This window comes from Odontesthes bonariensis, chromosome 1 (genome assembly GCF_027942865.1).
Source record: "Odontesthes bonariensis isolate fOdoBon6 chromosome 1, fOdoBon6.hap1, whole genome shotgun sequence".
Classification (NCBI taxonomy): domain Eukaryota; kingdom Metazoa; phylum Chordata; class Actinopteri; order Atheriniformes; family Atherinopsidae; genus Odontesthes; species Odontesthes bonariensis.
The window spans coordinates 17,425,174-17,440,329 of NC_134506.1; the positions used below are offsets into that span (position 1 = coordinate 17,425,174).

General features: G+C 40.0%; 1 protein-coding gene across 1 annotated transcript in view; it reads left to right on the forward strand.

Moving 5' to 3' along the window:
* LOC142365773 (protein diaphanous homolog 3-like) overlaps positions 1-15,156 on the forward strand; it is a 174,540-nt gene that overhangs the window by 30,566 nt on the left and 128,818 nt on the right. The window contains exons 10-17 of the mRNA XM_075447503.1: positions 3,247-3,357; positions 3,872-3,990; positions 4,181-4,297; positions 7,156-7,274; positions 7,358-7,422; positions 8,844-8,948; positions 10,615-10,959; positions 14,195-14,309. Of these exons, the coding sequence (XP_075303618.1) occupies positions 3,247-3,357; positions 3,872-3,990; positions 4,181-4,297; positions 7,156-7,274; positions 7,358-7,422; positions 8,844-8,948; positions 10,615-10,959; positions 14,195-14,309 (1,096 nt within the window). The remainder of the gene's footprint in view (positions 1-3,246; positions 3,358-3,871; positions 3,991-4,180; positions 4,298-7,155; positions 7,275-7,357; positions 7,423-8,843; positions 8,949-10,614; positions 10,960-14,194; positions 14,310-15,156) is intronic.

The following is a 15,156-nucleotide window of genomic DNA, read 5'->3' on the forward strand; positions in this document are numbered from 1 at the left end:
TGGAAGAATGCCCATTAATTCATCTGCACTGTTTATGTTGACAAGATATCAACCTGATAACATCATCGGGATCAGACAGACGGGACAGAATTAATGTTTCTTTTCACAGAAATTCGACGATTACATGTATTACAGTCAAAAATGATATCTAATCAGGAAACGCAGCATACAGAGCCCAGGTTTGTGGGAAAGATTTTTTGTTTGTTTTTATTCTTTTCAATGTATTGATCTTGCAGTCATGGCTCTCCTCCAAACTGCTGGCGGGACTGTTGTGATTCTGGACTGTTTGTGAACCCTGGTTATTTAATCTGTTCCTGTTTTACAGCTACCAAACAAATACTCATACAAAATAAGATGATAAAATATGCACTGAAAAAAATAAAAACCCTTTGTAACACCCTTTAGTTACACACTCAGTGTAATCCCCAATATTTCTGGTTTAACTCTGTAGAGCAGTGATACTCACTATTTTTTTTTTTTTTCACAAGAGCCACATTGGGAGAGCAAAATCAAGGGAAGAGCCACTTTTACGACAACATACTAAGTCCCCTTTTGCAAATATGCATTTCTACATATAAAACATCCCACAAAAAAGAAACAACACAGCCAATACATTTTCAATTAAGACCACATTTACCTTAATACTGGGATGAGCAGAAGCTGGCATGCATGTCCTTGACTTTCTTAATGTTGTATTTGTAGTTTGTTGTTGTAATCATAGTGAGACATTCAAGGTGAGCATGGTTTTTGCCCTTTTTTAATTTAAAACCGATCCATTGTGCCTGCATCTCGCGGTACACCCGGCGTTTGCCTGCTCGTCCCGTCTCTGTCTTCATGCTGAATTTCGTTTGTTTTTTGTGCTGTTTTTTGCCCTTTTTTCATTAAAAACCCATCTATTGTGCCTGCATCTCGCGCTGGCTAAAGGAGCTAGCGTGCTCTGCGGTCAAGTGTGACGGTGGTTTAAGCGGGCTGCGTTGCCAGGTTTAACAGAGCCCCCTTTAGGAAACACCATTAAGCCTTAATTAATACTTAATAAAAATACTTAATACTACACAAACGCAAACTTAATACTAATACTAATAAACTTAATACTGTGCAGTATTCGCTGTATGTTATTTTAAAAAAAATATTGTTATTGTTACCATATTGTTATAAGCTACTATGCGAGTGCGAGCCACCAATTATAGCTTGAGGAGCCGCATGTGGCTCGCGAGCTGCGCAATGAGTATCTCTGCTGTAGAGCTATACAATTAAAATGAGTTTTTACATGTAATTCTTTATTTTCACCAGCAGAGTGCGTATGCATCATGCTCAAGCGCTGCTCGCACTCGCACATCATTTTACTCCAAATTTTAAGTAAATTTTATATATCTGTAGTATTTGCTGTTATGAAGTTATTCAGTAGATTTTAATTATTTTCTTGTGCTTGACATTTTAATTTACTTGGTTGCATTATGTAACATTACTCACTAAAATGAGGTAATCATTGCCATTATTCTTTTGATAAATGTTACCAAATAAATTTAACCAATACTCTATGCATTTAATATATATTTATCACATATCACACAACTAAATTACAATGCAATTAATTGTTAACTGTTTATTTTTCATTTTAAACAGTTTAACAAGAACAGTCAAAGTAAATCCACTACTATTGTGGATTGAATTGCCCAATCTTTTATGGGGCAGCCATAAGTTTAACATTGGCATGACTGACGTGAAAAGAATAGACACTGCATCCAATATACACTATTGGGACCAAATATTAGGAACACTGTCAACATAATGCACTATAATGGTAGACCAGCACCATCCACCACAACTTCAGTAATAAACATAAAGTCAAATTATCACTTTTCTGACAATGTAAATAAAAACGGAGCATGTAGAAGCTTAACAAAAGCAGAAGCTGGCAGAGCTGTGTACTGGAAATAATTGTATTAGATTTTGCAGGTGTCCCAATACTTTTGTATATGCAGTACAGATCTGGAATAGTGCTTTTCAAATATGCAGTGAAAAACTTACAACCCTCTGAAACAGAGTTTCAACATTTATTACAGAAATATAATACTTAGATAAGTTGTGGAGCAATTTCAGAATAAGGTCCTTCCTCATCTACAGCACATAATCGCATCAAAAGATTCAGAGAATCCAAAGACGGAGAAAAGAAAATCAATATTGGATGCCCATGATCTCTGGGCCCGCATGTGGCGCTGCATTAAAAATGGATATGATTCCTGCATGGAAATTGCTGCATGGGCTCGAGAAGACTTCCAAAATCCTTGTCTGTGACCAAAGATCACAGTGCCATGCAAAAATGCAGGTTAAAGCTCTATCGTGCAGAGAAGAAGCCATATGTGAACACGATCCGGAAACGCTGCCGTCTTCTCTGGACCAAAGTTCGGACTGTTGTTGAAAGAAGAAATTATTGCACAAAGTCTTTAACCCCATTCCAACTTAATGGAGTGTTTGTTTCCATCAAATTGAAGATGTGTTAATGTTTTTCATGAAATAGTACAGTGTCTCAACTTTCAACATTTGATGTTTTCTGTGTTCCATTGTGGATCAAATATTTGTTAAAGGGATTTGAAAATCACTGCCATATGTTTTTATTTACATTACGTTCTATATAACTGTCCTCACAATAACAGTTGTTTCAAAGCGTTGAAACGAGATGGAGATTTTCCTTGATGCTTCTTTTAATAGAATATTAAAATGAACACAAGTTATTTCCAAGCCCGGGTGCCCTCAAAGAATGAAAACAAAAACGCACGCTATCCATCTGACGATGTCTGACATGGCTCCGAAATATTTCTTTTCACCATGCCCCTTTTTTCACACTCAAGTGAATTTCTTTACTGATCAATAATTGATTTTTGTGTCCAGTTGAAGCGTCACAGGATGCCGCGGTCCCTGCGTAGTAAACCAAACTCAAGGGGAGACTGACAAGCGGTGTCCAAAAGAGCAAGTTTGCCCTTAAATGACTGTTGGTTTTGTGTGTGTATGGCTCTGCTGTTGTTGCATTAATATTAAAATCACCGCCCCCAGTTGGTAACTGGAAAAAATAGACATGCATTAGTTATGGTCCTCTGCTCCAAGGGACATAACTCATTTAAAATGCAAGCCAGCATGTTTTTCATCAACTTCTGGAAAACGTGGACCATCTTCTCTTTCTTTGGTTCCTTCTCTCACTCTTTCTCTCTCTCTCTCCCTCTCTCTGTCTTTGTACCCCTCGTGTTGCAGGTTGCATGCATGCAGCTCATCAACGCCCTAGTAACATCTCCTGATGAGTTGGACTTCAGGCTTCACATTAGAAATGAATTTATGCGCTGTGGCCTCAAAGAGATATTGCCGGTAAGCAAAACATCACCCACAGACACACACAGACATACAAAATAAACTGACTCTCACCTCGTATTAATATTCAAATGAGCTGTCCACTTCTGTGAAATATTGTCGATTTGCTCGGTCCAATAATTTGCAAAACCCAGGGGAGAGTTTGCACGCCCCCGACGTGTGCAGTGGCCAGAAACCAATAAAGTTTTTGTTGTCTCTGCTAATAATCTTCCTACTGGCTTTTATAACATCTACCTAACAGGTTTATCCATTGTAAACAATGTTTCTGCAGCTGCCAAAGAAACAAACAAATTAAAGTGAAAAGTCGGTGCCCACATCTCTGTCATGATGAAGAATGCTACTTAGATCAGCTCATTATCTTTACTGGAGCCGACTGCTTCCCTGACAACTGTCATTGTGGGTCTTGAGTCCTTCTCGCTAATTTATTTGGTTTAAGTCTTTGTCCCTCTCCGTGTCTTTTTACCTTTCGTTCTTGTTTTCTTTTTTTTTTTCAATCTCGATCCTTCCGTAGCGACTAACAACCATCAGGAACGATGCCCTTGACATTCAGCTGAAGGTGTTTGAGGAGCATAAAGAGGAGGACATGATTGAATTCTCTCACAGATTGGAGGACATCAAGAGTGAGCTGGAATATCCTTTTCAAAATTCTAAACGGAAACGTGAATGGGTGGAAACTCATTGCCAGTTATTACAGAGTAGATGCTATAATGTTAGTTAGGTTAAAACACAAACCGTCTCCTCTTGTTTCAGTAGCTTCTCCTTTTTCTATGTGAAAATGGCTGTGCTTCCATTAATCTATGAGGACCTTGACTCTCTGCACTGATGCGGAGGATGTGTTCAGTATTGTGCAGAGCATGGTGAAGGACAGCAGCGCAGAGCCCTATTTCCTCTCCATCCTGCAGCACCTGATGCTCATACGCAGTGACTACTTGGTCAGGTAAAAAAAAACCCAGCAGCACGCACTTCTTCACAGAAAATTTATAATCTTAAGTATTAAGAAGTACGTCCTTTTTGTTATTTTTTTTATCTCCTTTACGTCTGATTAATCGTTCTCTTCTCTTGTGTACTCTTAATGTCTCTCTGTGTGTTTGTGACAGAGACTTTCTATAACCTTTTTGTTTCAGTCCTCTTTTAACAGAGCAGAGCTCTCTGACTTTGTAAGGAGTGTATAGTAATATAACTTATCTATTTGGTGAAAATGAAGATTGACATGATTATCCCCTTCCTTTTTCTCCATAATGCACACAAAAGCAACTGTCCAGGTCCCTTTAGAGCACTCGTAATGATGCACACTGGTTAAGAGGCTCAAGACCTCCCAATGACTTAGGCTAACAAAGGGAATGCTTTCTTTTTCATCTCCGAGCCATCTACAGCAGCCAGGACTCCAGAGCATTTCTCATTCCCTATTAATGGTAGTTTTCAAAGGCTTATTTTATGTTGGTTCACTCCCAGCTGGGTGTGACATAAGCCTTAGGTTGATCAAAAGGTGGAGCTTTTATCTCAAGAATACAAAATGTAGCGCCTGCGGTTTTTCTCTCACACCCAAAAAATACACCTGTCTGACACGCTGCTCCGACTGATAAATTTAGTTCATACGAGGTGATTATGGAGCGTTTGCGCCGGTGCTTTTATGGTTGTTTGTGCCATCTATTAGGAAAGCACTGACAACAGTGCAAGAATATTAATCGAATGCACAAAAACTTCTCTGCCTTGTGTTGGGTTCCCACAGTGTCTAAACTATTGTCTTTATTTTATCTTCAGACCAAAAACCTATTGAACCACACAACTAATTCCATCTTTTATGTTTAATGCAATTAGTCCGTAGTACGATTCTCTGCCTATTGTCGGGATTTTGCCCGTTCTTTCAAATGGCGTAATAGATAATAGCTTAGGAGCCATGAATGTGTACACACAGGCATGTTTGACACTTGTTGCGAGAGATTCTATCAATAAGGATTCTTAAAATCATGCGTTCTGAGTTTTGGCTTGTGGTGATTTGTGATCATATTACTTATTTTTTTTCTTTTTTAAATAATGGCTGACTTGCACACTCGACTCTGTTCTTTAGTTGAATTGAAGCGAGTCGTGCCGGCTGTGGCCTGATGCCTGAGGTTCCTTTTTTACGCTGATTTACTTGCATCTCCACTCTAATATAAGAATTATGTTTCTCTGAATTCCAACAAATGCTGTTCACTTTATGCATGTTGCAATAATTTACAACAAATTACATCTCAGGGAACTTAACATGGAAAGTAAACTAGTTTTTATCAGTGTTCGATTGGATATAGTCCAATTCAACGCAGCTATAGTTGAATTCAGTCCTGTTCTATCATCTCTGTTGTCTCCATTTCTTTTCAACACGATGGTAAATTATTTTCCTTCTGCTACTGTCTTGTTGTTACTCACCCTTTGCTGCTTCGTTATGACCTCGCCTTCAGTCTAATAGATTTTTGAGTTGGAGAGCATTTGGTTTTGTTAATCAATGGTTCCTGCACATTTGTGAAATGTACAGGAAAGGAAAAAAAGAGCAGAGTATTGAATTTTCCTTTTTTTTATTTATTTATTTGTAAATGTAAAAAATCTAAATGTCTAGGACTGAATAGATTCAATAAGTGAAATGCATTTGCAGCTTGGATAAAATGCTATTTATTGACTTACAATAATTTACTGGCTTTACAATCACTACAGTACCTAATATTACTGTATTGTGAATAGCGCACTACTGTAGCCAGAATGTAAAGATTTGAAATTATAATGGATTTCAAATCCATTTAATAAACATGTTTGTACTGTTGTAAATATGAAGAGTGACCCTAACTGTAACATTACCTTATTACGTATGTGCATCTAAGCGGGTGTTTTAGGAGTGGCGGAGAAGAAGAAAGACAGCTGAGCTGAGGGGGAAAACGTAGGCTGCTGAGGTGCTCAGGCTGAGAACTATTAACCGAGCTTAGCCCCTTCCATGGCGTGATCGACTAATTGTCACATCTGTGGTTCTCATTGGACCAGATTTTTTTTAAAACTGTGAGATTCAAGTCACGGTGCCAGATGAAATGGCCAACCTTACGGGCTTAACAGACACAGTCACATTTTTCACGATGCCCTGAATTTGGCCACATGCGTGTCTGAAATCGGGACTAGTTTGAATGCATTTCTTGCAGTAACACAGTTCCCTTGTTACCTTAGATGCCAAAGTTACAGAACGATGGGGAAAATAAATGATCTCCAGTAGTCTGACAGATAACTTGCCACATTCTCTTTGTTTAATATTTCTGTCTGCATTCAGACAGTCATCCCATCAGGCATCTCATATTAAAAACCTCAGATATACTATTCACTATCAGATCCTGCCAGGGCATTGTTTTAGAAATAGGTGAAAAACACATCCCAGATTACTCACTGTTTATGTCTTTTTCTGATGGTTTGCTGTGGCACGGATTACGAAGATAATGAGCGCTTTCTCTCCAGCTTGCATTAGCACTGTGGCTTACAGTGTAGCATGTCATGTGCAGTTTTATTGGAACATTTCTAATAAAAGGATCAACAGCACATCCATAAGAAGGTGTGAATCTAGCTTATGACACTAGACAGACTTCTGGGGACTTAGTTCGGACTTAGTACAGTGTTTTTGATTTCAACCACGGAGTGATCAATTGAATCAATTAAATTGAATTAAATGGGAAAGTGAATCTCAGGATTAGGAAAGTATCAAACCCTCGGAGCAGTGCTTTGACAGGTAGTTACGCTGGAACAAAAACAAGGAACCCTCACTGTCTGACTCATCTTGTTTCCCAGGCCCCAGTACTTTAAGATCATTGAGGAGTGCGTCTCTCAAATCGTGCTGCACCGCAGTGGCACTGACCCAGACTTCAGCTACCGCAAGCGCCTCGATGTCGACTTCAGCCACCTGTTAGGCAAGTTGAGCACTTCTTGAAGTATGCTTCCATTGAAATGTTTTCAGTGACGATTCTTTGACGCCTCTGTTATTCCCTTTCAGAGGTGTGCGTGGACAAAGCTCGAATAGATGAGTACGAACAGAGAGCTTCAGAACTGGCACAGAAGGCAAGTATTCATGTATTTATGGTAATTTGTTGTATTGCATAAGAACTATTCATAAGGCATAACCGCTGTGAAGAAAGCACTGCTGACATTACCTGAGGGGTTTGTTGTAAACAAGATGATAAACAAAGCAAACACAATGTAAATGCGTTTAATCAGTTAGCAGGAAATAAACGGAATAATGGAGTGCACATGTGAATAGTGAACATTACAGGATTTGAAGGCAATGAATGACCATGAAATACTCAAATCTTTTATTATCATCTTTGAGACTGACAGATTTGTTCTGCAGAATTTTGTCACTAATAACTGTACATATATGCCCCTGATTTCTCAGTATATAAACAGCATAACTTGTTCTCCCACATCAGCGTGGATGAATCGTGTTCATTCTCGTGTATTTAATATTTGCAGCAGCTTAAGCAGCTGGGTTCAAGCCCCTTTCAGTGTTCACTGCTCAGATAAAAGAACAAAAAAAAAAAGAAATGAAGAACCACCTCACAAAATGTCATGTTATCAAAATGTAGCTCACATATTCATTGAACTTTTCATTAGTTAAGTTGAAATTGTGGTGCTTCCCTTGTTCCTGAAGTTCATCTCAAGTCTTTGACTATGACTCCGGACTCATTCCTTGCATCTACTTTCTTAACCGATTTAATGGAAATCTAAATTGCTGCTAATCAACTGGTTTAAACATCAGAATATACTAAGAAGAAATGGAGCAAATCGGTAAGACGACACAAAATAGAACTGGCCATCGTTACGGGAAAAGGGTGCAGCTTGTTGTGGGGCTACTGGACAGCAAGTGGCTGGCTGGTGCAGCTCATTAATAGAAAAGCCATGGAATTAGTGAGGCAACTTTAAAACTGTATCTCAGTGTTTTCAGTTCTTTTTTTATTCACGGATAATGATCCTGAGCGTACCACCAAAGTTTTGGCGCAGTGGTTTAAGCAGAGCAAAATCCATTAAAATAAAAATTCTTGTTCGGAAAGCTTGTTAATGGCTCTGCAAAACATTTGACCCATATTAAGAAATTAAAGGCGATGGGATCAAATCCTGAATAGGGAAAACAATTCTCTTAACATCTGCGGTTGTGATAAAAGAGCTGATATAAGCCGGTCTGCTGAGAAGTATTCTGAAAGATCGCATTTGTGAAATTAAACGCTGATCCTGACTGACCGAGAATAGGTGATCTAAAAAGCTGAGTTTAGTTATTCTGCAAAGGAAAGCTGTCATTCATTGAAGCTGGCCTGGGAACAGCGTGTATCTCTGTCACAAAGATGTGCTCTTGGTACTTTAACGCTTTTATAAGGAATGAATGTTTCTCAAGAGATTTAAATCCTGCCTGCGGTGCCTTAAGTCTCACTTGTGTGTATTCAGTATCAGAGTTTTTGATGCAATTTAATCTGTGGTTTTCTTTTTAGTTTGATGAGGAGTTCCTGAGCAGACAGGAGGCACAAACTCAGCTGGTGAAGTGTGAAGAAAAAATAGCTGAACTTCAAGCAGAGCTGCAGGCCTTCAGGACCCAGGTACATGTCCATGGTTTCAATATCTTTCTTTCTCGGGTGGGAGATCTTAGACAGGACGAGATTCTCCTCAATAAAAGAAGCTTTCTAAATCTAGTGTAGAATTGCAATTCAGCTATCCTTTCTTTTTCCCCCCTTATCATTATGAGATGTTCTTGTTATTTTGGGACGCACTTTGGGGATGGTGGTGGGGGTTTTATCCACTGGAGCCTGCAGTTTGGTTTGACATGGAAGCTGCTCTTCTGGCTAGCTGACACTAAATCTAATGAGAATACTGACCAGTCCTCCGTGTTGGCCATTTCTAATTCTCTGATCTCTATCCCATAAGAGGAAATTGTTCTAAAAGCAATTTATTCTGACAACCCCTTCAGCCTCCCCCTCCCCCAGTCACTCCAGAGAGTTGCTCCCACACCCTGGCAGTGCAAGATAACTACACACTCGGAGAGAGGAAAAGAACATCCCCTCTTTTCTCGATAATTTTTCAATTTGAGCGAGCAAACACAGAATGAATACTCAAATAGTACCTTGGCTCAGGTGGCGGCGGTGTGTTTAGTCAGCGAAGGTGTACGCACACACGCACACACACACGCACACGCACACTACGCCTGCCTGTTTCTGTTGGCCCACGTTTGCTTCAGTCTCACCAACACGCTCGCACGGGTGCCTGTGAGGGCCCGTGGCTGACCTTTAGTGTGCGTCTTTAATCTAAAACCGGTGCATCGATCAATAAGCAATTTGCTCTCTATGATATAATTTACTTGTAGGGCCAGTTATGACATTAGGTTTTTAAACTTTGAAAAGAAAAAAATCTTTGGGCCTATATTTTGAACAGAATCGAGACATTTGGCCGGAGCATATTTTACTTTAAGTATCATGATGTCATTTTACTTTCACTTCAGGTTTCACAAACTAAGGAGCTTTAAAAAATTACCTTGTGTACGAATTGTGCTCTACAAATAAAAATAAATAAATTAAAACCAACCACTTTGTTGACAAATTCAATTGAGATTGTGAAGGTGACTTTCTTTAATACCCGTACGCAGGAGTCTGAAGGACTTGATATTTCAGGAGCAGCAATGTTCAGTGTCAGCTGTGTTAAATAATGACTTGACATCAAGCGAGATCAAAAAAGGTTATATTTGCTTTTCTTAGATTTCTAATTTCTGAGGTGCATTTTTCCACTTGTGAAGCCATGGGCTTGTTGTTGGATAGCTGAGCTTTAACAAAGCAGGTTTTGTTTTCTTATAATTAATTCCCCGACGAGATCCAAAGCAGGAATTAATTAGAACACGATGGCTCATAAATTAGTTTTAAAGAGTTTTGGATTCTGAAGTCGTATTTGAAGTTGCGTAGACGTGGAGCCTGAGGCTCTGGGCTTTGGGATTTGGTGACTCAGAGTTGGCAACGAAAAAAAGCAAAGAAAAAAAGGTATCATCAGCTTTGTTTTTAAGTGCCTCACTACAGAGCAGCTTCATGGTGTCTTTGTTTTTGGCACATCATTTGGAAAATATTTCGTTACAATATTCACACTTTAATATTTTTTGCCAGCTGATTCTCTATTATTCAGTAATTAAAGTCAGTCTTGAGGAAGAAAAAGCTCTCACGCACACCCCCACATAGATTTTACTTTATAATTTATTTGATCTTCGTCCTTTTCATGGCTTTGCAGTTTGGAGCTGTACCTGTCGGTCTGACTTCTGCCCCGGGTGGTCAGCCGTCATCTTTCCCATCTGGGCCCACAAGCTCTGCCCCTGCTCCGGGGGTGCCAGCTCCCCCTCCTACAGCCCCTCCTCCTCCTCCTCCTCCTCCTCCTCCTCCACCACCTCCTCTGCCAGGCTGTCCTGCCCCACCTCCTCCACCTGGAGTGCCTCCTCCATTCGGTGCTCCCCCTCCACCTCCTCTGGGGTTTTGTGGTGCCCTAGGCTCCCCAACCCACCGCACGCTGCCTTATGGCCTCAGGCCTAAGAAGGAGTTCAAGCCCGAGACCTCCATGAAGCGCCTAAACTGGTCCAAGGTAAGACTGATGACTCATAATCAGTGTTGTATAAAGTACTGAAATCTCACACTCAAGTAAAAGTATAGGTACCCCTCCAAAATATGACTTTGGTAAAAGTCCAAGTCACTGACTGAAATGTTACTTGAGTTAAAGTCTTAAAGTATCCGAAACGTCTTGTACTTAAGTATGAGAATTACTGTAAAAATAGATGTACTTAAGTAATGTAATGAAAAGTATAAGTAAAAAGTAAACAAGGCAAATGCAGTTTGAATGACATTTTGGTAAACTTTGAAGGTCAAATACACTTAAAATCTACACTAAGTGCAGGCAAAATTTAGACCAGGTTTAGACAGAAAATACAAACTTTGTGAACCTTTAAGTTTTTCTTCTTCAAGTCAGGTCAGTGCTGAAAATGAAGCGTACATTACACCATTAAAAAAAAAAAATAAACAAAAGAGGCTGCTACTGTTATAGCCATCATTATAAACAAAATTTAAAGAAAAAAATAGGAGAAAACTGAAGCTTATCTGGCATCTGAAGAGGGAGTCCAGTTTGAAACCCCTTTTGTAAACCTTTCTAAAAAATAAATAAAATAACTCAGTACAGAAAATGCGGCCAACATCACCAAGAAAAAAAGCTGTTACGATTAGTGTACTTCACAAGCTATAGGAGGTGCACACACAACCGGTCATTATACAAAAGAAAAAAAGAATTGGGAGGGAACTGCAGCTTATCTGGCATCTGAAGAGGAAGACCTTTTTTGTAAAACTACCTTAAAACCTAAAAAAGGGGAGTTTCTGTAAGATAGAATTTCCACGTCTTTGGGCAGGCATAACATGCATGGGGTCAAAACACTGTTGCGTTTTCTCTCTCTCTCTCTCTCTCTCTCTCTCTTTTTTTTGTAATGAGTAACTAAACTGAACAATGAAAATGTATTGGAGTAAAAGTATGCAATTAAGTTCAGAAATATAGTGAAGTAAAAGTGTAAGTTGCCAAAAAAATTTTAAACTCGAGGAAAGTACAAAGTATTCCAAAATATACTTAAGTACAGTAGTGAAGTATTTTTACTTTGTTACTATACAACACTGCTCATAATACACATATCTGTAGTATAGAGTGATGCAAGTTTGTTTTTTTTCCCCAGTGTTCTGGATTGTTTCTTTAAAGGGATAGTTTGCCTCTTTTGACATGAAGCTGTATGACATCCCATATTAGCAACATCATTTATGAACATTGACTTACCCCCTGCTGCGTCCTGTGAGCCGAGTTCCAGCTGAGTTTTGGAGTTGACGAAGCTAGTCCGGCTAGTTGGCTGGGGACACAAAAATAAAGCGTTTTGGTTCTCAAAACAATATGCGTTCAAAAGAGTGATACATTTGCATCACAAAATCGTTTTCCAGGAAAAAGTCAGACCTCACATCGCTTGGCGCTATTTTTGCCTCCCTTGATATCAATGCATCCAGCCACCTAGCGATAGCTGCACATGTTACGGTGTTTACTGCTCGGAAGCAGGGGAGTGCTCGGTCTGTTCTTCGGTCTGCACAGTTTACATTGGATGCATTGATATCAAGGGAGGCAAAAAGTTTTGAACCAGAAACTGAAAATGTATGCCAGGTGTTGATGGAGGCCTTTTCTTTGCTCTTCTACTTTATTCTTCAAGTTTGTTGGCAGCACCCAAACAGTACAGATGTTTTTGAAGAATTAAACATCTTTTCTAACTTTGTGCCAAGCCAGTCACTTAAAAATAACAGATGATCAGGTGCTACTGTTGGAGCGACCTCCCTGGGATCGCTACAGATGTTCTCTGCAGAGCAATATTAGTTCACACCACCGGTGATGTTGGTTTGTAGTTTGATTAATAATTCACTCTCAGATTTGCATCTGTGCAGGTGTTCAACAAACTAGAAACATCTGTTCAAATTTTTTTGTGAACCCTCTAAAAGGGCGTGATTTTTTATGCTACAGCTGCTGGAGACCTCCACATATGAGGAAGTTTGGGACAAAGCTGTTGTGAAACTTCTTCAGTAGTAGGGTTGCTTCCAGCTCAGACTTTATTATTAAGCGCTGTATGGTGTTGGCAAACAGTTGTCAGCTTTCACACCTAAAAAAAAACAAAGGGCCATAATGGTATCTTGTTAGTATTACCCTTCACCTGACTCCTGGAACCCGTGTCAGGTATTCACAAGCACTTCGCCTGATCTTCATAGGACTGTAGAGCAATGCTTTACACAACAGAAGTGTGTACATTGGTCTTTCTCCTATCCCTGAACTGTCACATGGTACGAAATTCTGTACCACTTAGAAACGGTTGGTGGGGTCATATGCTTCACTAACAGTAAAATGTCAGTTAATAGTATTACATTATGTTTTCATTTCCCCCTCACACACAGTCACATCCTCGTCAGCTGTCGTGCTGCACCTTGACATTCCTGCCACTTCTGCGGTGGAACACTCCATATCTGCAATATATACTTGGTCAAATAATTTTTGAATGTGCCATTATTACCTGTATTATAATCATTACAATAATCACTGGCGGGTTCTCTGAGCCTGCAGCGGGGAACGCCCAGCACGAGGTCCCTATAGAGAGATTAGATTGAACATGTGACTGGGTGGTTGTTATGTTGTGGTGCACGGGTGACCCAGCCCCGCACTGACATCGTGTGGGAAACTGCACTTCATAACGGTGTCCATGCAGTCAGGCTGAATGAAAAACTTCAGTTGTAAGCTGCTTATGAATTTCTGCATTGATTTTTGTTGTGCTCACATCGGGAATATTTACATGTAGAACAATATTCTGATGTTAACTTCACTTTGGCTAAGACGATGCCATGCAAGATCATTTTTCTGATCGCCTAAACCGAATAATGTCATAATCCCAGTAAATAACAATCGAGTCAAGCTTATGGGAGTTATTCCCATCTAATTCGGAAAAAACACAGCAGACACGCCTTTATAGCGAGGGAGAAAACCCAGTAAAGGTGTGTGTTGAGAGGGATGTGAATGCAATGAAGGCTTTTGATGAGTTTAGGTTGACATAAAGTGTTATAAGATAATAATCGAACTAAGCCCCCTAATCTTTAAAAAGGAATACGACTGAAATATCTGTCAGGAACTCGGGTAAATACCACAATCAGTTTCTTATTTAGAACAAATTCAGTTGTCGGAACTTTGCTCTCCATATGAACGTAGACAGTGACGATTTTCTGAAATGAACGAACTGGAAATGTTGATCTGAACTTGTGTTTTTCAGATTCGTCCTCAGGAAATGTCAGAAAGCTGCTTCTGGGTGTTGGCTGATGAAGACCAGTATGCAAAACCAGATTTGCTCAGCAGAGTTGCTCTTACTTTTGGTTCCCAAAGAACAGGTAAGACTCTAAAATTTATTTCATGCAATGTCCATCTGCCCTTGGCTGAAGTTAGCAGGTTATTTATGGAATGGCGGGACTCGTGACTTATGGCACCGTGGCCACAGATGCCGGTGCGCCGCCACAGAAGGAAGTGACAGGATAGGATTGGTAAATCCTTGGGGTGAAAATACTCTGCTCTTTCAGGGATATGTCTGGAGCACACTAAGCAAACTGCAATACTGATCGCTCTGCCTGATAAAACACAACGTGGTTACATCCTCCCACATTAGTATGGCTAGTCAGACCTGCAATATTCATGTTTAAGATTGTTGAATTGATTAAAGCTGGAGCAGGAGATATCAAGAGATGTTATCACTTTTGTCCTCCCTTGTGTTTGGTCTATTAGTCCTGTCACTGATGATTTATTCACATCTTGTGTTTTTCTTCTTGTCTTTGCGACTGCCTCAGCTCGCTTACACCAATTTGAATTATTCATCCAGGTGTTATCTACCTGTCACAACTCTATGCTGCTCCTCTCTCGGCACATGAGACCCCACCCCCTGCCCCCCCTCCCTTGCACACTACTGCACCCTAGTTGCCTTCTGTTAGAGGTTGATCTAAATGGCAAGCAGGTAGGCAGTCAGTCAAACAGGTGCTCTCATGGAAGGACAAAGGAAGAATGTCCACTGGCTGACAATTCGATTTTTTTTTTTTTTGCCAAGTCAATAATCCAGAGCCGGCCCACATTAAAATGGGTTTTATAGTTATCGTGAGGCCTACTTCTGATGGCATGATGAGGCACGTACGCTGCTGCTCCGCAGTGTGCCGCCCGCCTGCTTTATTACCGCTCGTGGGTAATGCGTTT